We start from the raw sequence: 25,462 nt of genomic DNA, 5'->3' as shown, positions 1-25,462 counted from the left end.
GCATCGCACAGCCCAGGCTGCAGCGTGCGTGAGCACCCCGTTCCTTTCTGTGGCTGGGTAACGGCCCTCCAAGTGGACCGGGGCCATGTTGGCTAACCCTTCATCTGTCGAGGACATTTGGATTATTTCTACTTTTTACTTGCTGTAAATTATGGTGCTGTGAAACTTGTCAGTTTTAGTGCGCATATGCATTGCAGGGTTAGAGCAGCTGGTTTTTTTTTCAGTACTGGGGAGAACCCAGGAGCATTCGACCTCCGAGTGGCCCCCAGCCCTGTTTTGTATCAGGGCCTTGCTGAGTAGCCGAGGCTGCCTGTGAGCCACGACGCTCCAGTCTCTGCTCTCGAAAGCTGGGTGACAGCGTGCGCGCCACCACACCCAGCTCCTGTTTGCTCTGAAACGGTCTTGCTAGGTTGCTGAGAGTCGCACTGAGTTGTTGAGTCTGGCCTTGAATTTGTGATCCTCCTGTCTCAGCCTCCCAAGTAATAGAATTACAGGCATGCGCCACCACCCCTGGTTAGGGCTGGGTTCTTCTACACGAAGCTTGTGGGGAGGAGGGTGCTGCCGAGCCCACGCCCCACCTCGTGGGGCTGGAGTCACGTTGCGGGGCGGCGGGGAGCCTGGTGGCTCTTTTCCATGTGGGGTTCGTGCAAATGTTTCTGGTTAGCCACTTAGGCCTGACGCTCGCTTGGTGTAACCAGGCCAGCTAAGGAACAAAACATTTGATAATTGGGGGAGTTGGGATTATCATGAGAACCAAAATTCCCCCTTTGAAATTTTTGTCTCAGTGTGGTGTGATGAGTGTGGGAAATATTTCCGCTGGGAAGCAGCTGACCATGCTGGAAGGAGCTTAGGGAGAGCAGTCCATGTGGCGCTTGCTTGGGGCTGTTAAGGTCACGAGGGAAACAGCTCCTCCCTGCATCACACGCCTCGCCACTCTGTAAGACATGCTGTAAAGCAGAGGTTCCAGCCAGGCTCCGTGACGGAGCTGAAAGCCGATTGTGTCCACTAATGTGACTTTGACATCCAGCACGTGGTGTTAGATGGGGCGGACAGGAGAACTTAAAGGTCCTGGGATTGAGCGGAGGCTTCTCCCTCCAAGCTGCACCCCTGCCTGGTTTTATTTATTTGGAAACAGGCTCTCACTAGGTTGCTGAGGGCATCCCTCAGCAGTTGAGGCTGGCTTTGAACCTGCCATCCTCCTGCCTCAGCCTCCCAAGTACCGGCATTACAAGCCTGTGCCACCACGCCCGGCTCCCAATTCATGATTTTACTTTGAAGAAGTGGTGAGAACTCAGAACCGTTCCATTTTCTCATTCCATTATGAGAAAACATTTTGTACTCAATCTGTTTCACACACTGGGAATGCATAGCCACCATACAGATGGCAGGTTCAACGCCTGTAATGGGCGTTGACCATAAATTGGTTGCTAGGAAGTGTGATTGCAGAGAGGGCAGTTGCTGAAGGGGGCCGAGGATGCCAGTGCTCGGGGCCCAGGAAGCGCGGCCAGGGCAGGCCAGGGCAGGCGCCACCTGTACCCAGCAGGCCACGTTCCTTCCCGGATGCTTGCCTACCCACTCACAGCTGGGCATGCGGTCGTCTCCACACATGGGAGGCAGCCAGGCAGGATCCGCCTCTCACTTGACGCCTTGGCCTTGCTGTGTTCTGTCCACATCATCGTGACCAGCCAGGGGGCAGCAGTGGGCGGCCGTGTGGCCCAGCGTGGCAGAGTCCTTTTTATTACTGGTTAGTTTCACACGTTAGGAGATGCTTGTGCATTCCTAGTGAAATCTTCATAGTACAATTGTTGTTCTGAAACAGCTCCTTAAAAAAGTGGAACAAAAGTAGCCCATACCAAAAAATTTTCTTGAGAGAAAATGGTAGAAAGTACCATTTCTCAATTGAAACACCTATACTTTACGTAATAGACAAGATTTCTAAAATTCTCAAATTTTATGCTATACAGTTACATGGGTTAGGCCAGCTGGTTCATGTCAGAGTGTTATTGGCCCGGGGTGCTCAGGGCAGTAGGCTTGTCTCTGTACTTAGTTTTTGGTTCCTGATGAGAGCCGAGAGCTGCAAGTAGACAGATTGCTCTCGTCCTCTTGTGTTTTAGGTGCATAGGGCGGGCCGCCCCGGCTCTCACGGCCGTTCTCTGGGCCAGGGCCTTCACTATAGCGCTCGCTCCTCCTGCTCCTCATTCCCGTTCCAGAGAGCAGATGGGTGTCACGCGTGGCGATCCTTTCAGGGAATTACTGTGACATCGCAGAAGTCTGGCTGCAGGCGTCCGGCAGGGATGTGGTTCGTTTCCCCTAGTGCCCTGCAGCTCACACGTCTTTATGGGGCAGATGATTGCTGGTGGCACAACAGGAATGTGCCTGGACCACAGAGCTCCTGCTCCGCACCTGGTGGAGGAGTCCACGTGCTGGACACATTTGGGGCCATGATGTGTGTACAGCAGTCAGCCCAAAAGGCAGGGGGTGCTGGCCTTTGCTTTCCTGCCTCGTGAGTTCCATGGGGACTTACTCTGCTGCCGTTCATTGTTGGAACCATTCCTCCCACTTGAACTTTTGGTCTCGATGGAAAGAATCACCTGGTATTGGCTCATGCCCATGAGTCTGTTCTCTGAAAACTCCCCCGGAGTTGCTGGGGTCAACTGCGAGAACTGCTGCATGTGGTGTTGACCTGGGGCCTGTCTGCGCAGCCCCAGCGGCTCACAGCGCTGACTTCTAGTTTGTCACCTGCTCAGTGGAGTCCCGAGTCACGGTCCTGCAGGCGAACTCGTACTGAGGCTGGCCAGCAGACAGAGGCCCCCACCGCCGCTTCGAGCCGCTTTCCGTCTCGGGGGCTTACTAGTCCTCAGCGGAGACCAGGAAGAGGAGCCTGGGAAGGTCTGCCCTTAAACGCTGGCTGCGCCCTTCCGTGTAGACTGCAGGCCTACACACCAGCACAGATGAATAACGGGGCTTTGTGGTCTGACAGTGCAAATTCCTGCCTAGATTTTTAGATCACTTTTCTGTTTCTTTTCTCTTTCATTTATTTCTTATTACTAGGGAACTTTGAATATGTAGAAAGTTGAATAATGCAGCAGATTCTAACAGGAAGATATTTGGGAAAGGCCTTTGAATCCAGTATGGAGAAGGTATCATTTCAAGTCTGACAGTGTTAAGGGCCAGAGCCTCTCAGCAGGGTGGGGCAGGGTGCCCGACCAGGGCCCTGCGACCCTGGCACCATGCCTCTGTGCGCTCTGCCTGACTCATGCTGAGCCCTTAGACTACTAACCCTGTACCCCGCAGAGCTCACCGACCTTGGTGCCTCATGGGGAGCTCAGCCCTCGTGCTTTCCCTTGGGAAAAAGTACAGGGTCTGCATGAGGGGAAGCTCTTCTGGGACAGGCCATGGGCTCCAGAGCCCTCCTTGCTAAGTGGGGCTCCCTCACGGCGAGGATTGGCAAGGCCCGGGAACAGGCATGCTGAGTAAACCCCTTTGGGTGCTGCTGCTCTGGGAGCACTGGCCCCAGAAAATTCTCCAAATGCCGCTGAGTGATATCCCTTGGACTGTTCTCCCCGTCCCCCATGGCTGTCCAGGCTCGTGCCTGGGTGGCCGTTGGCCAGCTATCCTCCCGCTGGGCTTGGTGACTGAACCAGGCTGTCCCAAACCTTTGTGTAGCTAGGTTAATAAGTCCCCCAGAGCTGCGGTGTTTTCAAGCACGCCAGCCGTGCCCTCTGCACAGCCCTGCCAGAGCCGCCCTCCCCATCGCACGCACCTGCTCAAGATCCCATCTCCACTCGGCTCCTCAGACCCACCCTGTGTGTGATGGTGGCTGACTGATGTTCAGAAAAACTCCCACATCCTGGTGTGTGCCTGTAATGCCACCCTCCACCTCTGGGAATTGACACTATTTCCTCATCTCTTGCATTCTAAAAGTGAGAGTTGTTTCCATCTCAGACATGGCTGGAGCCCATCCCGGGACCAGGGTCTGCAGCGGCAGGGCTTCTGCCTCTCCCTGATGGTCCGGGGACCCGGAGAGGCTGTCTGCGGGGGCCGGGCCAGCTTCTTGCGCACCTGCCCAGTGCGAGGCGTGGGGCGTCCACTGCGGCCACGCCCTTAGTGATGGTGAATCAGTGTCCCGTTCCTCAGGGCTGAGGACTGTATGTGGCAAGGACGCTCGGCCTGAGAGGAGCCATGGTGCTCCAGGCAGGGCGCACAGCCACACCGAGGGCTCTGTGGTCACTGCTGAGGTCGCGGGAGGCAGGGAGGAGCACCCACAGAACAGGACTGGCGTGCTCCGCTGCTGTGTGGGACCTAGCCGGGGGGACAGGAACGTGCAGAGATGGCACATCTTGGACCTGCAGCGTGCACAGTGCCAGCACTGCCTCCTGGAGGTGTGCTGGCCTCCCAGCCCCTGCCCGGTGGGATCCAGAGCGCATTGCTGTGCCAGGCCACCACGCTCAGAGTGGAGAAGACCCACCGGGTGGAGCTTGCAGGCCGCTCTGCTCGCCCCGACTGGGGGTGGGGCCGAGCTCCTGCTGCAGGTTGGGGGGATCTGGGGCTCCTGTCTCCAGCTCTTTCAGCACCCTTTCCAGACTGGGGCGACCGTGCACGGAGGCTCCGTGCAGCTTGCACTGGCAGCCATGCCGGCCTGTCGGCTCGAGTGTGGGGCTTTCCGTGTGTGGGGAGTGCCCTCTGCGCCATTGTTTGCTCCAGCCAAGCTAGCTGACGGGCGTCGCCCCGTGGAAGCCTGCTGGTCCAGATCAAGCTTTACACACGGTCTGCCACATTATCCTCCGACCTGGACTAGGGAATCGGGCACCCTTCTGGAGATGGCCTGTTTCCGTCTTCGTCAGACCTCAGCGCCCGTGTCAGGGCAGCGGGGGCTGCAGCACTCGTGGCAGTCGGAGGGGCGGTGGCCAGGGCTGTCTTCCTCCAGCGTCTCAGAGCACTCTGCCCGTCAGGAGTGTGGGGCTTACGTGGGCGCCCAAGCCTGCTCACCAGGGCTCCCTTCCTTTTCAGAGGACTATCCCAACGGCACGTGGCTGGGCGACGAGAACAACCCCGAGATGCGGGTGCGCTGTGCCATCATCCCCTCCGACATGCTGCACATCAGCACCAACTGCCGCACCGCCGAGAAGATGGCGCTCACGCTGCTCGACTACCTCTTCCACCGCGAGGTGCAGGCCGTGTCCAACCTATCGGGCCAGGGCAAGCACGGCAAGAAGCAGCTCGACCCGCTCACTATCTACGGGATCCGGTGTAAGCGCTGCCCGCTCCCCGCCTGGCCGGTAGTGGGAGGGCTGCGGGGCGGGGCGGGGCGTGGGGCTCCAGTCAGCGGTTCCTCTGGCACCCCATGACCAGAAGGACATTTTGGAGTGTGTCTCTCTGGGGGCTTTTAATCCTAGCCTTTCGAGTCCTCGGGCCGCTCTTGAGGGATGGAGAGGAGGGCTGGGCACACCTCCCGGTGGCCGGGGCTCTCCTGAGCTGCCCAGGGACATGAGTGGAGTGCTGCCTGCCTCCTTCCTGCCAGGCCAGCTTGGCGCTGTGTCTGTGTCAATGGCCACGCCCGCCATGCTGACGCTGGTGACCAGGGCGGCCTCTGGTCTTCCTCCTCCCTGAGGGCTGGCACTTGCTCAAGCCGGTCACCACTGGCCCCTCTGGTGTCCCATGAGAAGGACACAGAGGCTCAGAGCTCTTTCCACCAGCCCCAGCCTGCGTCGCCCTGGGCCATTCATTCCAGAGTCTTCTGCCTCCAGGAGCCGGCTGATGCGTCTGATGAGGCCCGGCACGTGGTGAGTGCTCTGGAGCGGTGAGAGCCCAGGCCTAGGGAGCTGCAGTGAGCATGCAGCTGCAGTCTCGGTTAGCAGAAAGCAGAGCAAACCTGATGGCAGCGTTCCGCTCTCACACGGGTGCCCGCTCCGCGGGAGGGCGCCCTGCCCTTAGGAACAGCTTACTGGACTGACCGGGGCCCTTTCTGTTAGGAGGGCCAGCAGCATGAAGGCGATGTTCTCAGTGCTGCACAGATGTGGAGGAGTCCTTGTATGTGTAGCTACTGTGCTTACCTCTGGCTCGACCCCAGGTGGCTGGGGAACTTTTCTGGGACGTGAGACAGGAAGATGGCAGGTCCCAAGCCAGCCTCAGGAGGCCCACATCAACTTAGCACGGCCCTGTTTTCAAATATAAAATAAAATAGGGCTGGGAGTATAACTTAGAGGGTTCAGTCTCCAGGAACAACAACAAAACAACACAAAACCACCTATGTGTTTTGTTGACTGCAGAGTTCCCTGAGCGTGCAGCCCAGGTCCCACTGACCCTTGAGTGTGGGGAGGGGACTTGTCATCCCAATGTTGTCACGCCAGGAGCCCTGTGTACCTTGGGTGGGATGGGGCAGTTCTTGGATGGGCAGAGTGTCTGAGCTTGGCTTGGAGCAGGGCCCTTGGAGTCGGTGTTTCAGTCTTTGCGAGCTACTGGGTCTTCTTTCGCCCACACCCTGAGAACGCCACAGACAATGGCGGCAAGCAGGGGACTTGCTTGTCCCAGGCCAGCATGGGGCTGTGTGTGGCAGTGGGCCAGTGTGTGGCAGTGGGCCGGGGTGTGGGTGTGATTGGGGTGGAAAGAGGAGTAAGAGATGGCTCCCAGTCCCCCAGCGTGCAGGCCAGCACGGACCAGCGCCTGTCCCCTGGAAGGCCATGTTAGGAGGCGCTTGGTGGGCTGCAGCAGCCCCGGGGGGCTGCCAGGATGAAGTGGGCGTGTCGGTGCAGATGTGGCAGTGGACCTGGGCCCTGGCGTACCCTGGCTCTGGCGTGGAGTGCTGTGGAGTGACAGCGGGTCCTGGCCCTGCTCCCTAGGGAGGTGACGGGTACCAGATGTGAAGCTGGAGGTGGTGGTATGCTGAGATTACAGAAGTGCCTCAGATGTCAGCATTAGGACCGTGGCTTCCTGGTCAGTGTGAGGCTGTGGTTTGCAGGCTTTTTGGCAGGGCCATGGAGATATTCTGGTGAGGGATGGCTCTATGGTTAGTGCCTAGGACCCACTGTTAGAGAGTGAGTTGGGGCTGTTAGAGAACGAGGCAGCCATCTGTTGGAGCTGGAGCAGGCTGCGGCATGGATTCCTGGGCTGCCACAGGCATGTGGTCTCACCAGCAGGGGGTGCTGCCAGGGCCCCGCATACCTGGGGCCACGCCTTCGGCTGACTAGTTCTTCATCCAGAGGGAGGGCCTCTTTAGCGGGGTGCAGCTTCCAGGTCCTCATTGGGACGTGGCACGTGGGCAGAGGGACTGTTCTGAGGCCACACCTTTAGGACATGGCACGTGGGCAGAGGGACTGTTCTGAAGGGCCACACCTTTAGGACGTGGCACGTGGGCAGAGGGACCTTTAGGACATGGCACGTGGGCAGAGGGACCTTTAGGACGTGGCACGTGGGCAGAGGGACCTTTAGGACGTGGCACGTGGACAGAGGGACCTTTAGGACGTGGCACGTGGGCAGAGGGACCTTTAGGACGTGGCACGTGGGCAGAGGGACTGTTCTGAGGCCACACCTTTAGGACGTGGCACGTGGGCAGAGGGACTGTTCTGAAGGGCCACACCTTTAGGACGTGGCACGTGGGCAGAGGGACCTTTAGGATGTGGCACGTGGGCAGAGGGACCTTTAGGACGTGGCACGTGGGCAGAGGGACCTTTAGGATGTGGCACGTGGGCAGAGGGACTGTTCTGAGGCCACACCTTTAGGACGTGGCACGTGGGCAGAGGGACTGTTCTGAGGCCACACCTTGCTGCCTTGGTATTCAAAGTGCACAGGCGCCCCGTGTCTCCGGGGCTCTGGTGTCCACATGGCCCAGTTAATTCTTACTGCTGAGTTGTGCTCAAAACACAAGCAGAACAAGCTGCATGGGCCTGCTGGTGCTGAGAGCAGCGCCAGCTCTCCCCTGCGCCCTCCCCGCCGCCCTTCAGTGCCCAGTGGCAGCGCTGGCTCCAGAGGCATTACGAGCAGGTTTTCCTTTAAGCCCCTCCTTCCTGTTTGTTAGCAGAAATAGTTTCTCCTTTCTTTTTTTCCCCCTGAAGACAGAAATCTGCGTTTTGAAATGTAGTAGACCATGTCTGTAAGTTTGCCTTTGTGAGATGAGGGACATGTGTTTTTGGGGGAGAGAAATTTGCTTTTTGGGGTGTTGTCTTATTGAGGGTTCCCCAGCATTGATGGGGCCCCCAGAATTTGGGCAGCCAACCAAATAGTTCTGTGCCCAGTGCAAAAGTAGCACATTCTTGTAATTTTGAAAACCTTGGAACATCTTCATGAGGAATTTGCTCTTGTTTTTTTTGAATTGAGAATTAGGCTCAGTTCGTAAGCAGTTGCTTCTTTCTTTTTAAATTAAGAATGCAGATTTAGTTCTTAAAAGTTTTACTAGTGGATCATATAAGCTCTGTCTGAACTCTGCAGAGAGCAGAGCCCTAGTCTGGAGGTCCCAGAAACAGGATGAACATAGGCTCAGACAGCAGCCTTCAGGGAAGAATGCCGGTGTGGGCGGGGCCGCCAGGCGCTGGCCCTGTGGAGACTTGGATCACCTCACACAAGCTGGAGATCATGCGCTCACAGGTACGCAGCAGGTGGCAGGAGCGGTTCCTTTTGAATCACCCTCTGCACGAGCAGGCACCTAGTCTCCCCGGCCGGCAGACGACAGGCCATTCACCGGCACCATGTGGGCCCTGCCTCCTTCTGGCTGGCGCGGCTGCAGGTGTGCCAGGCTCCACGACGGCCACGTTCCTCTGAAGGGCCTCTCTGCTGCCACTTCTGCCGGTGACCGGCAAGTTTGGGCTCCCTGTCCAAGAATTACACGTGGCATCTTCCCCTCTTTTGTCCGAGTCTGTCTCTCTTCTCTCCTGATAAGGGCACTAGTTCCCCTGGAGCCAGAGCCCAGTGATATGACCAAATCTCATCACGTGTGCAGAGCCCCAGGCGAGTTCACACTCTGAGGTCCTGGAAGGACACTGCTCAACCAGGGCACAGGACACGGTGCTCCTGAGCTTGGCTGGCCAGAGGCTGTCTCCTGTCCAGGTCTGCTGTGGGCAACATGGTGAGGCTGGACGCCGCGTGTCGCTGCCGTGGCATGTTTCTGGTTGCTGAGCTTTGACTAGAGAGCGGGGCACGGGGGTCCGGTCAGTTCGGGCTGGGAGCCAAGGAGCCTGTGAAGTATGAAGACCAGCAAGCAGGAGGCCCCTCCTTGCGGGACCCCGGGCGATGGGCGGCCCATGGTTTTCTGCATCACTCTGGGTGGGAGTGAGGAGGGCTGGCCTGGCTTGGCGGTGGGGCTTAGACACACGTGCCTTGAGCGCCCACCTGGCAGAGGGGCGGCTCCCTGCTATTAAAGTCAGGTCTGGCCGGGTGTGGTGGCGCACGCTTGTAATCCCCATGCTTGGGAGACTGAGACAGGAGGATTGCGCAGGTTCAAAGCCAGCCTCAGCTACTTAAGTGAGGCTCTCAGCAACTTAGTGAGACCCTGTTTCCAAATAAAATATAAAATGGGTCTGGGAGTATAGCCCGGAGGTAGAAAGCCTCTGGGTTCCACCTCCAGTACCACACACACACACAAAAAGTCAGGTCTGTAATTTCAGGAAGGAAGTTGTTGGCACCCGGTTCCAGCGTGGCTCCCCTGAAGACAACATTGTTAGCCAGGATAGTGTCTGCGGTCCTTTGCAGCTGATAAGCCCAACGCACCACCCACGAGGACAGACTGCAAGCTCTGTGTGCCCCTTGTTACCCGTCCCCTGTTCCCACGGCGCTTCTCCATCCCTGTGCCAGCTCCGTAAGGGACAGCTGGGAATCGGCCTCATGATTTGACCCCCGGCCAGCAGTGCTGGAGAGTGGGAAGACAGTGAAGTGGAGGGCTCACTCACGCCGAGCCCTGGGCCATGCCGGGCGGCAGGGCCAAGGCCGGCGACTGCTCTTTCTGCCTTCCCTTTGGAGCACCAGCCAGGTCAGCGAGGCCGGCTCTGCGCTCAGAGGCACGCGGTGACTCGGTGTCCTTGGTCGCCCGTGCCGTGGCGGAGCGCAGTGGAGTCCCCCGTCTGTGCTTGACGGCACTGGAAGGGCGGCGCCGCGGCTGTCTCTCTCTCCTGGCCCGTCACTTGACTCCCACAAGTCCCTTCTCTTTTCTTTGGCTTTTGCCTCAATACTAACATGGGATGAATGACATCCTCATTCCGTGAGGGTTTGAAACGTGTGAATCAAGTAAACGTGAGGTAGTTGGTCAGTCGTGGGTCCGTGGTGACTGGCCGGCAGCTGGAGCCCCTGTCACTGCCCATCGCAGGTTCGGTAGTGGGTCTGTGGTGACCATATCAACACTGGCTTCTCCGGTCCCTAAAGCTGGTAACAAGTGGGGACCCTGCGAGGCCTTCTGGCGCTTAGGCCACGCAGGCGCACCGTGACTGCCCAGTGGAGACTTAGGGAGTGACGGCTCGGTGGTTATTTTAGAGGTGACCGGACGTCAGAACTCAAGAGCTGCCGCTTGGCTTATGACCCCCATGTGAGGAGAAGTGCAGCCTGCGGCTGTTCCTTCTGACGCGGGAGTTCTGCTCCATCTTAAGCCCCGTTCTGTATAGAGCTCACAGAAACTTTTAATGTTACAGTTAGAGTCAAATCTGCCCCAAGCATAAGCTCACAGAAAAAGTGAAAAAGAGCCGAGCGTGGTGGGCACGCTTGTCATCCCAGCATTCGGGAGGCTGAGACCGGAGGATCGTGGTTCATGGGCAGCCTCAGCTACTTAGTGAGGCCCTCTGCAACTCAGTGAGACCCTGTTTCAAAATGAAGAATAAAACAAAGAGAGGGGGGGTGTAGCTCAGAGCTAGAATGCCCCTGGGTTCCATCCCCAGTACTGAAAAAAACAAGAAAAAAAGTAAAAGAGCATCTTTCCAAAACAAAGAAGCTATTGATACTTAATATAGTACTTAAAACAAACACTTCCCTTGTTTTGATTGTTTCTAGTGTTTTGGTCTCAACTTGAACAGATTTTTGGGGATTTCAGCAGTAATTTAACACTCAATATATGGTCCAGATTCAGTGCTCTTGGTAGTCAAAACAGGAAGTTTTCCAGCATAATCTTTTGGTGATTACAATTTTGAGTTCCATCCTTCTTTTCCTGTTAATCAGCGGCTTTGCATGAGCTGTTGAAGGAGGAGGGAATGTCCTGACTTGCTGCTCCAGCAAAAGCCTTCCTGTCGCCCTGGGCACAGGAAGAGTCACGTGGGCTGGCGAGAGGCGGGAGGCGGCAGGGCTCCACTCTGCCACCTGCCTGCATGGCTGCCAGTCCTCGCTGTTCTCCCTTGAATGAGGGGCCTCTGAGGCTGCCCAGCGCTGCCCGAGAGCCCTCTGAACACGTGACCGGCACACGCGGGCGCGATGGTGCTCTGCGATGCCCTTCAGGGAGGGCGTGGCCACACAGCCTCCGCCAGCAGCGCAGGGCCTCCAGGGCCCCACATGCCCACAGAGCCCCAGGCCTGCCCCACAGGAGGGCGTGGCAGCGCACTTGTGAGCGCCATGCTGAGGAGCACTAGGGGCCGCCTCCAGACCCGCCGAGGTAGCCGCTCACTGAATGGGCAAGCTGTGCCGTGTGCCGAGACAGCCCAGTGTCCTGCCGCACGCAGGGCACGGCGCAACGCTCCCTGTGGTTGTGAGGGAGACGAGCAGAGTCTTGGTGCACTAGAGGTGCTGGCCGCCCTGCGAGCGGGCAGAGCGGGGTGGGGGTGCGAGGCTGGCAATGAGGAGGATGAGGGGGTCTGGGGGCACAGCTCTGGAGACTCAAGCCTGACAACATCCCAGGCCTCCTTGATCAACTCCAGTCCTTCAGGATGCTAGGTGCTGTCCATGTGTTCTGGGCAGAGAGAATGAGGTGTGGAGAGCCTTGGCACTCCTGAGGACCTCATCTACTGGTATCGGGTCAGGCTATTTAAGAGTGAAATAAGCAGAACATGAGCTATATCTGCCAGTCTTTGTATCTGATCTTGGGAGATCAGTCACCAACTAGCCGGGCCCTTCTCTGCTCCAAGGCTGCCGGTTCCCTCCCCAGGAGCAGCTGCAGCTAGGCTTTCCTAGCTGTCCCGGTGTGCTCCAGTGGCCCTGGAGGAAGGCCTGGCCCTCACAGCTCCTGTTTGGGATGTGTCCTTTCAGGTCACCTTTTCTACAAATTCGGAATCACGGAATCTGACTGGTACCGAATCAAGCAGAGCATCGACTCCAAGTGCCGGACAGCGTGGCGGCGGAAGCAGCGAGGCCAGAGCCTGGCGGTGAAGAGCTTCTCGCGGAGGACGCCGTCCTCATCCTCCTACAGTGCCTCAGGTGAGGCTGCCCTGCCCAAGCAGGTGCATGGGAGGGCACTCGCTGGAGGGGTCTGCGCTTCCGCCGGAGCCAGTGCCTGGCAACCTGCGTTCCGGGTCTGGACCCATGCGGCGGGAGCTGCTTAGAGAGCCCAGCGGCCCCGTGCCCGCGGCTGGCTGGTGGGACAGCCTTGCCCCAAGGCTGAGAGCGGTCTGGAGAGCGGCGGGAGCCAGGGCCTTCGGGTGTGGCGCAGTCCCTGGGTTCTGGAGGCGCGGCTCGCTCAGCCGCCCTGTGCCCTGCCGCCCCCGCTGGCTCCTGTGCGTCTCGTGGACTCAGCGACAGCAGTACTGTTACTTGCACGGTGGCTGCAGATGAGGGGTGCCGGTCCGTCGTTTCCTGGGCTCTTATTTTGAGTGCATGGATCCAGACTTCTCAAGATGATGGAAGCCAATTCTCTTGGCCCTACTCTCCGGCGTTGCTGGTGGGGTCATTTGCCTGGGAAAGCTCACTGGGATGATGATGAGGCTTTTGACTGGATACTGCTTTTCACCCAAGACACCGCAAAACATTCAGCAAGTATTTGAATTAGAACACTCTTTTTAACTCCCCGCAGTAGCTCCCTTGGCAGCAGTTCCTGGAACTTGAGCCCGGTCGGGGTCAGCTCAGGAACCCAGGCAGCAGCGGGCTGGGCAGGCTGGCCTCTGAGTGGAGTCTTTATCAGAGACTGCTGTGGAAGCTCTAGCCAGATCACCCGGAGCGCCCGTCCTTGGGGAGTGGCTTTGCTCCCAGTTGTTGTCGGACACTCGGTGCTCTCTGTTGCCAAGGATCTGCAGGACTGGAGGTGGCAGTGCGGGCCACCCAAGTCGCAGCCTGGCTGTGCTCCGGGCGGCATGCAAGCAGAGCAGAGCCCGCAGGTGGGGTCCGGGCTGCCGCAGCAGTTACTCCTGCCGTGGGGACGCAGCGACGGAGCGTTCGGGATGTGGACGAGAGGCTTGGTGAAGCGTGACGTAGCGGCGTGGAGCCGTGGGGTCTGGGCCAGCAGCTCGAGATGCACTCTGGAGTACCGGCAGGCAGGAAGGCCGTAGTTACGCTGGGTTCCTGTTGGGGAAAGTACAGAGCCACGTGTAGAGGAAGGTGGCTACAATCGATATGCGGATCGCACAGGTTCAAAGCCATCTTCAAGGCTGGGCGTGGTGGCGCACGCTTGTAATCCCCGCGCTTGGGAGGCGGAGACAGGAGGATTGTGCAGGTTCAAAGCCAGCCGCACTGGCTTAAGAGACCCTGTTTCCAAATTGAAAAAAAAAGTATAAAATAGATCTGGGAGCATAGCCTGGAGGTAGAAGGGTTTCCAGGAACCAGCCACTGTGTGACCCGTCTTCAGGGTCCTAGTCCTAGGCCGTTTCCTGCAGCTGGCCAGCCAAGTCCAGCAGGGCTTCTCACTGCCCATGAACGGACCTTTCTCAAAAGCATGCCACTCTTGTGCCAGGTGGCTGGGGCCCTCCTTGCCTGTCTGGTGAGCTGTCCCAGCCCTCTGAAGAAGGGTATTGTTCCTTTTTTTGGCTTTGGAGATTGGACTCAGGCGTATTCTACCTCTGAGCTGCACCCCCAGCCTGATTTTATTTCTTATTTTGAAGCAGGGCCTCGCTGAGCTGCAGGGGCCACACTGAGCTGCAGGGGCCTCGCTGAGCTTCAGGGCCTCGCTGAGCTGCAGGGCCTCACTGAGCTGTAGGGGCCTCGCTGAGCTGTAGGGGCCTCGCTGAGCTGCAGGGCCTCACTGAGCTGTAGGGGCCTCGCTGAGCTGTAGGGGCCTCGCTGAGCTGCAGGGCCTCGCTGAGATGCAGGGCCTCGCTGAGCTGTAGGGGCCTCACTGAGCTGTAGGGGCCTCGCTGAGCTGTAGGGGCCTCGCTGAGCTGCAGGGCCTCGCTGAGATGCAGGGCCTCGCTGAGCTGCAGGGGCCTCGCTGAGCTGCAGGGGCCTCGCTGAGCTGCAGGGCCTCACTGAGCTGTAGGGGCCTCACTGAGCTGCAGGGCCTCACTGAGCTGTAGGGGCCTCGCTGAGCTGCAGGGGCCTCCCTGAGCTGCAGGGGCCTCGCTGAGCTGCAGGGGCCTGGCTAAGCTGCAGGGCCTGGCTGAGCTGCAGGGCCTCGCTGAGCTGCAGGGCTGGCTGAAAGGGTGGTGTTCAGGAGGTTGCCCTCCTAGGTGTTTGGAGGAGGTGTGAACACAAGGGTGGCAGGTGAGGGTGCGCTCGAAGCGGGTGGCCGGCACAGCGGCATTCCTGTGGCGGCCAAGTGTCGTCTGCTCTTCTCGAAGCAATAAGACCGTGCTTCCCAGCCCTCACCCAGGTTCCACGCCTCTGCTGGTGCACCCAGACAAGCGGGAGGGTCTAGGGAGACCCCCTCGCCAGTGATCAAAAGAGTTCAGAGACACAGAGACACTTTTTTGAAGTACATTGCTTCATAAGCTTGTCTGTTTTATGCACTACATTCTCGGCTAATTAGATAAACAAAAGGAAGTTGGTGAGGTTAAGGGACTTCTGGAATTTGTCATCGCATCTACTCTTGGCCTAATAAATCCATTCTGCCATCTTGGCCTAATAAATCCATTCTGCCATCGTGGGCTATTTTAGTGATGGAAATAGCCCAGTAAACTAATTGAGCTGGAATTCCATTAATTTGAAATTGGTAGTAATTCCATCTGGGATTGTCTTATTTACCTTTGGATTCTCAGCAAAGGAACTTCCAGATAAATACTATAAATGAGACTGAGTCGAGACTTACCTGTTTATAGATGAATTAGTTACTGCTAATCTGAATACAGAACATCAAAACATTTTCAAGATTTGAACATTGAGGTGTATTGTACTTTCCTATTTGACAGTAGTATCTAGACTTATACATGTGCCTGTTTAAGGTGGCTGGGGTTTACTACTTAAAATACACACACCCTCTCCCCCAAGTCTACCCGGTGACTTGGAGACCTGAGGTGGGCGCCCACACAGTGGCTAGTATGTCGAGGTGAAGAGGGGGGCTCTTGAAGACGTGCCGTCTAGGCACTGACGTGCGTGGCCGCCCGTGCTGCCATCAGCCTGGGTCCCGCGACTGGGTGCTGATTGGAGTGTACTGTCTCACGTGGACGTTGGAGCAGGAGCTGATTAGTTAGCTTGCTTTTACTAGGTAGTGGAGTGCTTTTATGTATTTTGCTCATGTGGTCTCTTAATGAAATTTGAAATTTTTGTTCTTCATTGCATATTTTAAAATTGATGCCTAAAGTTTTTTGGTATTGTTGGAAGTAATGTAAAGATTGTATTTTTAATATTTTGCATATATGAGCATATATTGTAATATTTCTTTAGGAAATGTATTCAGGGGACTCTGTGCCAACGATGTGGTGGTACACACCTATATTTCCAGTACTTAGGAGGCTGAGACAGGAGGATCACAGGTTGAGTCTAGCAACTTAGTAAGCCTCCTACCAAGCAGATCTCACTAGACCCTATTTCCAAATAAAAAATAAAGAGGAGCTGGAGGTGTAGCTCAGAGATAGGATGTTCCTGGCTTCAACCACCAGTACTACAAAATAAAAAAGGAAGCCAGGCGTGGTGGTGCCCGCTTGTAATCCCTGCTCTTGGGAGGCGGAGACAGGAGGACAGCCGCGCTGGCTTAAGAGACCCTGTTTCCAAATAAAAATATAAAAATAGGTCTGGGAGTGTAGTCCAGAGGTAGAAGGGTTTCCAGGAATCCCAGTACCACCAAAAAAAAAAGGAAAAATGAAAAAAAAACGTACCCGATACATCCTAAAAATCCTGTCTTCTCACCCTGTGAAATGCAGTCTGCTCTTGTTGTCTGTGGCCACCAGGCAGTAGTGTCCCTTCCCTGGCTGTAATGTTTTTCATGACAGATATTACATGGTATCTGACAGCGTGAAACACGGTCGTGCCCCATTTCTCACTTCTGCAGTTACATCCTGGGGCCCTTCACCCGCTTGCTAGGCTGATGGCAGTAGAAGGGCCTCCGCAGCAGTGCCATTGATTCTGTACGCCCTCTGCTCTTGGCGGCGGGAATCTGTTGCCCAGACGTAGTATTGATGGCTCTGTAGAGAGAGTGGAGACCCGCTGACCCGAATCGAGAGTGAGGGCGCTTGTCCTCTGCTGTGGCGGTCGAGGGACGTGAGAAGGGTAACGCTGGTTCCTCGTGCTCCCGCAGAGACCATGATGGGCACGCCGCCGCCCGCCAGTGAGCTCCAGCAGCCGCAGCCGCAGGCCCTGCACTACGCGCTGGCCAACGCGCAGCAGGTGCAGATCCACCAGATCGGGGAGGACGGCCAGGTGCAAGTAGTATGTATCTTCTCGCTGGCTGTCGGGCACGGGAGGCTGGGGGCTGGGCGGCAACCAGGGCAGCCATCACGGTTCTGCTGCCTGCGGCCATGAGGCTCCTGTAATGGGCGTGCCTGGCTGGGTGGGTGGCCCCTCCCTCAGGCTCACTCGGCGGCCTGCAGGAATATAGACGGCAGTTAGCTGCGCGTGCGGCCTGGTTGGGGTCAGGCAGTCTGGGGTCCCTGCTTCTGCCCGGGAGCATCAGAAGCACACTCCTGTTTGCTTGGGAGAAGAGCCATTTCCTTCTGGGGTCAGCAGGAAGAGCTAATGGCCTTAGCGCCTGTCTGGTGTTTCCTGGGAGCACCATGTCTTTAGTTCCTTGGCCATCATTATTTCATTCACTATGAGCAGTGCGCTTGCCGCTCAGTTTACATTTTTAGAGGTGCTCATTTTTATTGGCATGGTGGGGCGGGCTCCCACGAGCACAGCGCACCCATGAGGCCTATCTCGGCTGTTTGGAATTCCCTTATGCCGGGATACTGTAGCCAGCACTGAGGGCTGGGCCAGGATCCTCTCCAACACCCGCGGGCTCCAGTGCAGAAAGGGCAGGAAGACCTGAAGCTCTTGGCAGGAGCGAGGATGCTCGCTGCTCACCCCGCGCTGCAGGGCTCTCCTGCGGCACCGCTCTCTTGGGGTCATCGTCCTGCTTTCAGACCCTGCCTGGAAGGGACGGCTCGGGACCATGAAGGGTGGCACTCCTAGGTGGCTTTTCCCTTCTTCCCAAGGAGAAGAAATGGTTGTCAATAGTGAATTGACTGAGCTTCCTGCATTTCTTTTTTTTTTTTTAAATTTAATTAAAAAAATTTTATTGGTGCATTATATTCATACATCATATTGGGGTAAAAAACTTGTGTGGACATACATGTACACATCACCCATTTAGCCCCTACCCAGTTCCCACCCCATTCCCTCCCCATCCCCCCTTTCCATGCTAAATGAGGGGGGATGGGAGGGGGAAGAAGGAAATTCTCTAAATTCAACCACTAAGCTTCCTGAATTTCTGCACACAAAGGCATTCATTTTCATCTGGATGCTGGGAAAGGTTTCTAAGGGTCCTGAACAGGCCGCCTTGATGTGGCAGTGACAGCGACAGCAGTGTACCTAAGACCGCCATGCCCGAGGTGCGGTGTTGAGTAAGAAGTTAGGCGTTCATTTCATTTCATTCCGCGAAGCTAAGGCTCATAGGAATTACTTGCTAGTGTCTATAAACAAGTGCATTTTAGCTACTTTCTTTGAATTTTTGTAATCACATTTATGGTCATTTGCACAAGTTGTTTAAAAAGTGATTTGAATGTTTCTCTCCTTAAAAAAATCCCTGCCCTACCAGGCATGGTGACACACACCTTTCATTCCAGCTACCCAGGAGGCTGAGGAAGGAGGATCGAAAGTTCAAGGCCAGCCTAGACAATTTAGTGAGCCCCGTCTCTAAATAAGGCCTTGAGATGGAGGTTAGCAGCGCAGCGGTTCAGTCTCTGGCATCACGCACACGCACACGCACGCCCCCGTCTCCTGCACAGACACAGACACGCATGGCTCTCTCCCAGGCACCCGCTGCCTGCGTGGCCTTCCCAGCTCCTGGATTGCTGGTAGATGCTTTCTGGCATTTCCACTAGATTTCTACTCTTCTGACCTAAAAATATTTTTTGGGGGAAAAAGAAAGTTATGTCTCTGTCTCCCTTTTGCGTGTCACTCACATTCCCAGATTTCCTGCCTGGTGCATTAGACTCGGCACACTTTCCCGGGACGCGCTCTCCAGCAGGGCCCGGGGGTGTTCGTGGTGCCGTGTCCTGAGGGTCTGGTTGCAGGGTGTCGAGGAGCCGCCGCGTGGCCCTTCTTGAGTTTTGAGCAGAGCGGGGTCCGGGTGGGGAGGAGGCGCGCTCGCTCCCTGGGTCATTTTCCTTCTGATGCTTCTTGGTGTCTTCTCTTATGTGGATTCCACAGGGCCACCTCCACATCGCCCAGGTGCCTCAGGGGGAGCAGGTGCAGATCACGCAGGACAGCGAGGTAAGTGGGCTGCCCAGGAGACAGCCTGGCTGGAGCCGAGTCCCTGGAGTGAGGTGCGGCCGGGCTCAGTGGGGCTCCTGTGTGGGGACCCAGTGGGGGCCCCACCTTCAAGACTGACTGCCTTGGGCACCTGACGGCCATGCCTCAGCACAGGACAGGGCACGCCAGACTCCAGGAGATGGGCTGGGGGCAGTGTCTGGTGGCCGCGGCTGGCCTCGACACCCACAAGCTGTCGGGCACATGGGTGGGGCGCAAGGCGACAGGAGGAGGGAGCTTGGGACTCGGCAGCACATGGGCTCCCAGGGGTGGCAGATGAAGGTGCCGCGTGGGCGCCCATCACTCTGGTCTCACGGATTTGCCTCTGCCCGAAGGTGCAGAAGAAAGTGCCAGAGGCTCCTGGAGAGGAGCAGAGCTGGAGAAGGCGGGGCTGCGAGGTCCTGCTGAGAGCCACTGGAGAGGCCCCGCAGCTAGGGGACCTGCGCTGCTGTGGGTGGCAGAGGAGGACCACTAGCCACGAGAGCCTCAGCCTTGACTCCGCAGGGTTCTCGAAGGCCTAGACATGTACCAGAATTCTTGAGCTTCTGTAGTCACTAGAATGAGGACAACTAGATGCTGTAGTAAAAGAAATCAGCTCGTTGTATTGTTTATGCTGAAGGGTCTGTAGATACGTGACTTTCAGTTTCTACTATGTTTTGATCTTTTTGCAGCTTTCAAAACCAAATCCCTGCTTGTTTTTTTGTTTCCAGTAAGCAACAGATGCAATAGATGAGAATACTTTGCAGATAGCATTAGTGGTTCCTTTGTGGTGACCGTAGATGCCAGTCTTATCGCAAGAGGCCCTCATCGTGTTCATTGACGCTGAGCATTTACTTTGTTGGGGCTAGGGTCTCTGCAGAGGTGCGGAGCGCTGTCCAGACCTGACCGGTCCTCTTACAAAAGTGAAAGCGGCTTCTGCCTGTGGCTTCCGCAGGGCGCGTGCCCTGGGAGGCTGTGGCACTTCCTGCTGGAGCTGAGGTGACACAGCCGTAGGATGCCCCGTTGGGAGCTGGCCACCGTGCACAGCCCCTCTGCACCACCATTTGTGTTTCCAGTGAATCCAAAATGGCTTAAAAAAAAAGAGACATTCTCAGTTGAGATCAGTGTAGTGGGGATGGGCACAATGTTGGCTTTTCTGTTTTTACAAGAAAAAAGTACCTTGGAAACTCAGCTTAAAAATATGTTGTCTCGTGGTTTTATTGGTACGATGGGCTGAGTTTTTGTAGGGTGAGTGGTTTCCTAGTCACTCCCGAGTGGCACAGGGAGCTTTGAACCTCTAAGTTGGGCACGGGTTGTTTTAGGGTTGACTGTCTCCTCTCTGTTCACTTTGCAGGGCAATCTGCAGATCCACCACGTTGGCCAGGACGGGCAGGTAGGTGCTCGCTGCCTCGCTCACACCCATGCTCGGCTCCCAGCTCGCCTGGTAGGTCTGCGGGAGGGTGCTGGTGAGAGGGGCCGCGGCGTGGGCTGCAGGGCGGGCTCTGGGCTGCGCTGGTCTTTGTGGGATTTCACAGCTGCTTCCGCCTCATTAAAGGCAAAACTGCCCCCAGTTGGTGATTGTTTTCTGAATATTGACATGGAAGTTGAGGCTCTCTCGCTTGACCCCCCGGGCAGCCTGGGCAGAGGTTGCGTGCCCCAAAGAACTGCTTTCAATCCAGGTTTCTTTATGTGAAAGTGTCATCTTTACATGCCCACGGGCGGGGCTTTAGTTAGCGCTGCAGCACAAACACAGCGGAGTGCTTGGGGAAGGCCAGAGCCAAGGAGACGCCACAGCGCGGGCTGCCTCGTGCAGCCGGGCCCGGGCCTGGCGCTGCGTGCTTCTCACGCCAGCGGGGCGGTGGCGGGCCAGGATCCGCGCGGTGGCTTCTCTGTGTTTTTCCTAAGCGGCTTGTGTTTGGAGGGCAGCGGCATTTCACCATCGCTGGGTTGTGCCTGGACTCAGACACGAGAAGAGCAAGCTGCCGCACCCTGCTGTTCCCGTCCTTTCTGTCTCTGCTGAGCAAACTCCCACTTGGAATTTTAAAATACAGTCGAGCTTTTCTTCTCCATCAGTGCATGCTCGTGTCTGTGGTTGCAGACACGCACTCTTGCACGAGGCAAGGCCGGGGCTGGGCTCCAGCAAGGCTCTGCGCTGCTGGAGAGCCTCGTCTGGCTTGGGAAGCAGTCTGCTCCTGAGGTCTCCTCCTCCCCTCCTGGTCTGCTCAGCAGCCTCACTGCCAAGCAAACCACCATGCCGATCGGTTTGTTTTTTGGTGGTGCTGGGGATGGGACCCAGGGCCTTTTCCCTCCGGGCTGCACTCTCAGACCTATTTTATACTTTTTATTTGGAAACAGGGTCTCTTAAGCCAGCGCGGCTGGCTTCGAACCTGCGCGATCTTTCTGTCCCCGCCTCCCAAGCGCAGGGGTGACAAGCGTGCCCCACACCCGGCTGGCTGATCGCTCTTTATATTGAGTGCTGTGTGAGCCAGCTGGTTCTTCCCTGTTAAATAGCCCGTTTCCTTCCCACCTCCGGATTCCCACTGTGGGTCCCGTTGTGGGAGCTCAGATCAGAGCCAGCGCCTGTGTGGCTGCGGGCTGTCCTACCCGGTCCTGCTCCTGTGCGGGAGAGTGCTTGCCACTTCGTAACCGTACGTGTTCACAGGGGCTGCCTTCCCTGGGAAGTCTGTCTCGCTAGTCCCTTTGGTTTTCCACTTGTGCCATTGTTTTTACATAACCAAATGGCCAGTTCTGGCACCCATTAAGTTTCCCTGCTCATAATTTAATAGTGGTCAGTTTCCCAAACTGACCAGGTAACTGTGAAGCAGAACGATGTCTCAGGAGGCACAGGACACGCTGGCCTGATGTCCCAGGCGGAGTGGAGGCTGGGCTTTGCCCGCTCCTCTGTGCCCACAGAGGACAGTGCTCCTGGGCTGGCTCCGGCCCCTCCAGCCTGCCGTGGCCTCAGTCCTCCTTCATCCCGGCATGGGTGTTAGCGTTTGCTTTACAGAAGATGGACAACGAAGGCTTGCTGCAGGCTTATGGGGAGGAGATGTGTAAAAGGATGTTTTTCTGAGTTGTCAAAAGCCCTCGGAGACATTTAGTCTCCTATATCACAGACTTCTTCAGCCAGATGTGGATGGGCAGCAGGAGAGGTGCTGGCCTCAGGCCGCAGCAGGAGGGCAGGGCGGCCCCACTATGTGGGAGGGGCGTCGCAGGAGGCCCCGGGGCCGGCGGTTTGGCCTGGAGCATCTGCACAGGGTCGATGGGGGCAGTACGAGGACGGTGTCTGGAGAGCAGCCGTGGGGAGCCGTGGGGCAGCCTGGTGCTGCCTCCTTCCCTGCCCACCCCTCCAGGACCACTCACCCCTGCTGCTCGCCCTTCTGGGCCCCTGGCCCCATGGCGTCTGCGCTCTGCCAGCTGACGGGCTGTGGCCACAGGCTCACACTCAGGCTGTCGGTCTGTAGTGATCATGGTGCCTTCTAGTGTGTGCGGCACTGTCCGGTATTCCGCAGTGCTGGTTACAGGAGGGAAGGGAAGGTACAGAGACTCCTGGAGCACAGAAGTTAACCTGCAGCTAAATGTGTGTGTGTGTGTGTGTGTGTGTGTGTGTGTGTGTGTGTGTGTGACTGAGAACTGAATCCAGGGGTATTTCTACCTCTGAGCTGCACCCCCAGGCCTATATTTATTTTGAAACAGGGTTTCACTAGGTTGTGGAGGGCCCCACTAAGTTTCTGAGGCTGGCTCAAACTTGTGGTCTTCCTGTCTCAGCTGCCCAAGTGCTGGGGTTACAAGAGTGCACCACCATACCTGGCTGCAACTCCATCTTTTTAAAAACTCCCTTGGAGGGATTTGGTGGCACATAGACATACCTTTAATCCTGGTTCCTGGAAGGCTGAGACAGGAGGATCACAAGCTCAAGGCCAGCCTCAACATCCTAATGAGACCCTTTTATTAGATAAGTAAAAACAAAAGGGGCTGGGGTGTAGCATGGAAGTAGACCGCCTGGGTTCAGTCGCCAGTACACAAAACAAAGCAAAACAAAGAATAGTCCTTTGAACCACGTTGGCTGGTTTCTGAAGTTGTGCATGGACTCACCTACGGAGTGACACTCGCGAGCGAGTGCAGGCCTCTGGAGAGGCAGGGGTGTCTCCCGAGTCCAGTGCGGGCCCGCCACACGGAGCCAGCTGTGCATGGAATCATGTCCGTTCTCCCTCCCTGCGTTTGGCGGGCATGGCGCTGCTTCTCGAGTGACCGCCATCGTTCTTGACCTGGTCCTCTGCTCTAGGAGGAAGGCGCAGACGCTGTAGTCGTCGAGTGGAGGAGACGCAATCACAGGCCCAGCCGGGGCTGGGAGCGAGCGCGCCCGCCACCCGCAGGAGTCGCGGCGCTGTGCAGGCCATTCTTTTTAAAGTCACTTCTGAAAATTGGCACGTTATGAAGCCGAGTACAGCTACTGGTTTCTTCTGTCCCGTGTGAACCATAGATAGCACTGGAGTGCGGGCGATACCTTAACGGCTTCCTATCCTCAGAGCGCCACCTTCGGTGCTTAGAGTGTGGTAAAGTTGTGAAGGTCACACGAGCAGATGGGGGTGGTGCTGGTGCGGGTGGCTGGAGGAGGCGGTACTGCCTTATGGCTGGGTTAGGGAACCCTCCACCCTCTTGGCCTGGAGCTTGGGCTTTGGGTGGTAAACCAGATCGGGACCGGAGTCCAGGCCCCCTAGGAAGACTCCGGGGCTAATGAGAGAGAGATCATCTGACCGAGTGATTCGCAGGGTGAAAGTCGCACGTGTGAGCAAGCTGCCAGGTGTCTCCACTGATTTCTCACTGAAGGGATTTCAATTTTCACAGTTACAGGTGTAGTAGAATTTTAAATTTTGTGTGGATTCATAGAAGAGTCTGAAAAGTAAAGCCCTAAAATATCGAGCCATAGGGATTGAAATTTGCAGTGAGGTGGATATAACTTTGGGTGTGCACTTTATTTTATTTTTTGTGGTACTGGGGGTGGAACCCAGGGGCTTTTCTACCTCTGGGCTATACTCCCAGACCTATTTTATACTTTATTTGGAAACAGGGTCTCACTAAGTTGCCGAGAGCCTCACTAAGTAGCTGAGGCTGTCTCCTCCTTTTTCATCCTCCCAAGCGCTAGGATTACAAGCGTGCACCACCATGCCCAGCTGGGTGTACATTTTAAATGTGGTTCTTTTTAAAGACTTAATGGTAGGCTGCTTGCCTCCTGCCCTGGGCAGCCCCCTGGCGGCTGCACTGGCATCGCATAGTTTCTGCTGTGGGTCTGAGCTCCGCTGTGAGTCACAGATGCCCCATGGGTTCCCTCACAGAGGTGTGTACCTGGGGTGCCCTGGCCCCTGAGCCCCGGTGGCTTCCACAGAAAAGTAGCATGCCTGTGGTAAGACTGCACTAGGCAGCGTGTGGTTGATCTGCCAGCCACGCCAGAAAGTACCTTCCTGTCCTGACTCCCGAGTCCACCCATCCCTGCACACACACTTTCGCAGTGTTTAGCCTTACTGCGTGCCAAGTGCTTTGATGAATTTTCCTCTGGCAGGCATGGTGGCACACACCTGCAGTCCCGGGCCTGGCTTAAGGCCCATTTTGATGGATTGCATTCTTCTCAGGTAGACCCTAAGGGGCTAGATGAAAGACTGGTAGTAACAGGAGGAGCTTGGTCCAGCCTACCCTCACCGTGCCAGCGTGGGGTCAGTGCCTGCCACACACCTGCTGAGTGCATGAGCACTGGCTGCCGCTCACGGCTGACTGAAGACAGCTGGAAACTCTTCCATTTTTATGCCATTTAAAAATGGAGGGCTGGGCAAGCATTTGGGAGGCTGAGACAGGAGGATTGCACAGATTCGAGGCCAGCTTCAGCTACTTAGGCCCTTTACAACTCAGACCCAGTTTCAGAATGAAGAATAAAAAAAAAAAAGGCTAGGGGTGTCGCTCGGAGGTAGAATGCCCTGGGTTCCATCTCCAGTACTAAAAAAAAAAAAAAAAAAAAAAAAAAAAAAAAAAAAAAAAAAAGCACATATCTGCTAAGTTAAATTATGAGTGATGGGCTGGTAAAGTACAGGACAGTGTGCATTCAGAACCTTCCATCCAGTGAGCTGGGGCACCGAGGCACACTTCTGACAGTTGCACACTTCTCGAGAGGATCGCATCTGAGATGGGGTCTGGTGGCTCTTGGGCTTTTCAGGAGCTTTTCTGTCGCCTTCTCTTGAACATGGCTCTTTCTTGGCAGTGGGTGCCTGTGTCACGTTGGGGAGTGACTTCCCTCGGCAGCCGGGTCGGGCTCATGAGCCACTCCTGGCGCAGGCCCAGTGTGCCTGCCCTAAGGCGGTCAGCAGAGCAGCCAGTGAGCACGCAGTGGGCTCTCCAGCCCAGGGGCTGTTGATGCCCGGGCTCAGTCACCCGGCTGTGCAGCCGCTCAGTGTCTGTGATTCTGGCTCCGGGCGGTGAAGGTCTGGAGCTGAGTGTCGCCAGTGGGCCTGCCTGTGGAACTCCTCATAGGCAGAGAGAGTGCCTCTGCAGGCCCAGGAACCGGCTGGTCCAGGCCGTATGAAGCTGGGAGGATTCTCTGACACCTTACCTTTGCGGGTGTTTGGGTGTCAGGGTCACTTCTGACACGTGGAGGGGTGCTGGGGGCTTGGGGTGGGGAGCGTGAGTGTCATGCTGGCTGCCCACCCGTGCTGCTCCCTCAGGGCCTGGGGTTTCAGAGCGTGCAGCATCCTGCCAGACTCTGGTCCTGAGGAAGTGGCTGGAGGCGTCA

The 25,462-nt window shown here is 56.6% G+C and overlaps 1 protein-coding gene across 15 annotated transcripts in view; it reads left to right on the top strand.

The window, feature by feature from the left end:
• BANP (BTG3 associated nuclear protein) overlaps positions 1–25,462 on the top strand; it is a gene marked incomplete at both ends in the record, with an annotated part of 77,931 nt that overhangs the window by 41,114 nt on the left and 11,355 nt on the right. For 6 of the 15 annotated variants that reach the window (XM_080703151.1, XM_080703150.1, XM_080703148.1 and 3 more), the window contains 5 exons: positions 5,011–5,250; positions 12,148–12,315; positions 16,496–16,626; positions 18,598–18,669; positions 20,039–20,077. In XM_080703151.1, coding sequence (XP_080559277.1) covers positions 5,011–5,250; positions 12,148–12,315; positions 16,496–16,626; positions 18,598–18,669; positions 20,039–20,077 — 650 coding nt within the window. Of the gene's footprint in view, positions 1–5,010; positions 5,251–12,147; positions 12,316–16,495; positions 16,627–18,597; positions 18,670–20,038; positions 20,082–25,462 lie in introns of all 15 variants that reach the window. The other 9 variants (XM_080703149.1, XM_080703157.1, XM_080703147.1 and 6 more) reach the window with 3 other exon arrangements.

Source organism: Muscardinus avellanarius, assembly GCF_963383645.1.
Source record: "Muscardinus avellanarius genome assembly, chromosome: 10".
Taxonomy (NCBI): Eukaryota; Metazoa; Chordata; class Mammalia; order Rodentia; family Gliridae; genus Muscardinus; species Muscardinus avellanarius.
The sequence above is the reverse complement of the archived record's forward strand: the minus strand, read 5'-3'. Positions and strand labels throughout refer to the sequence as shown.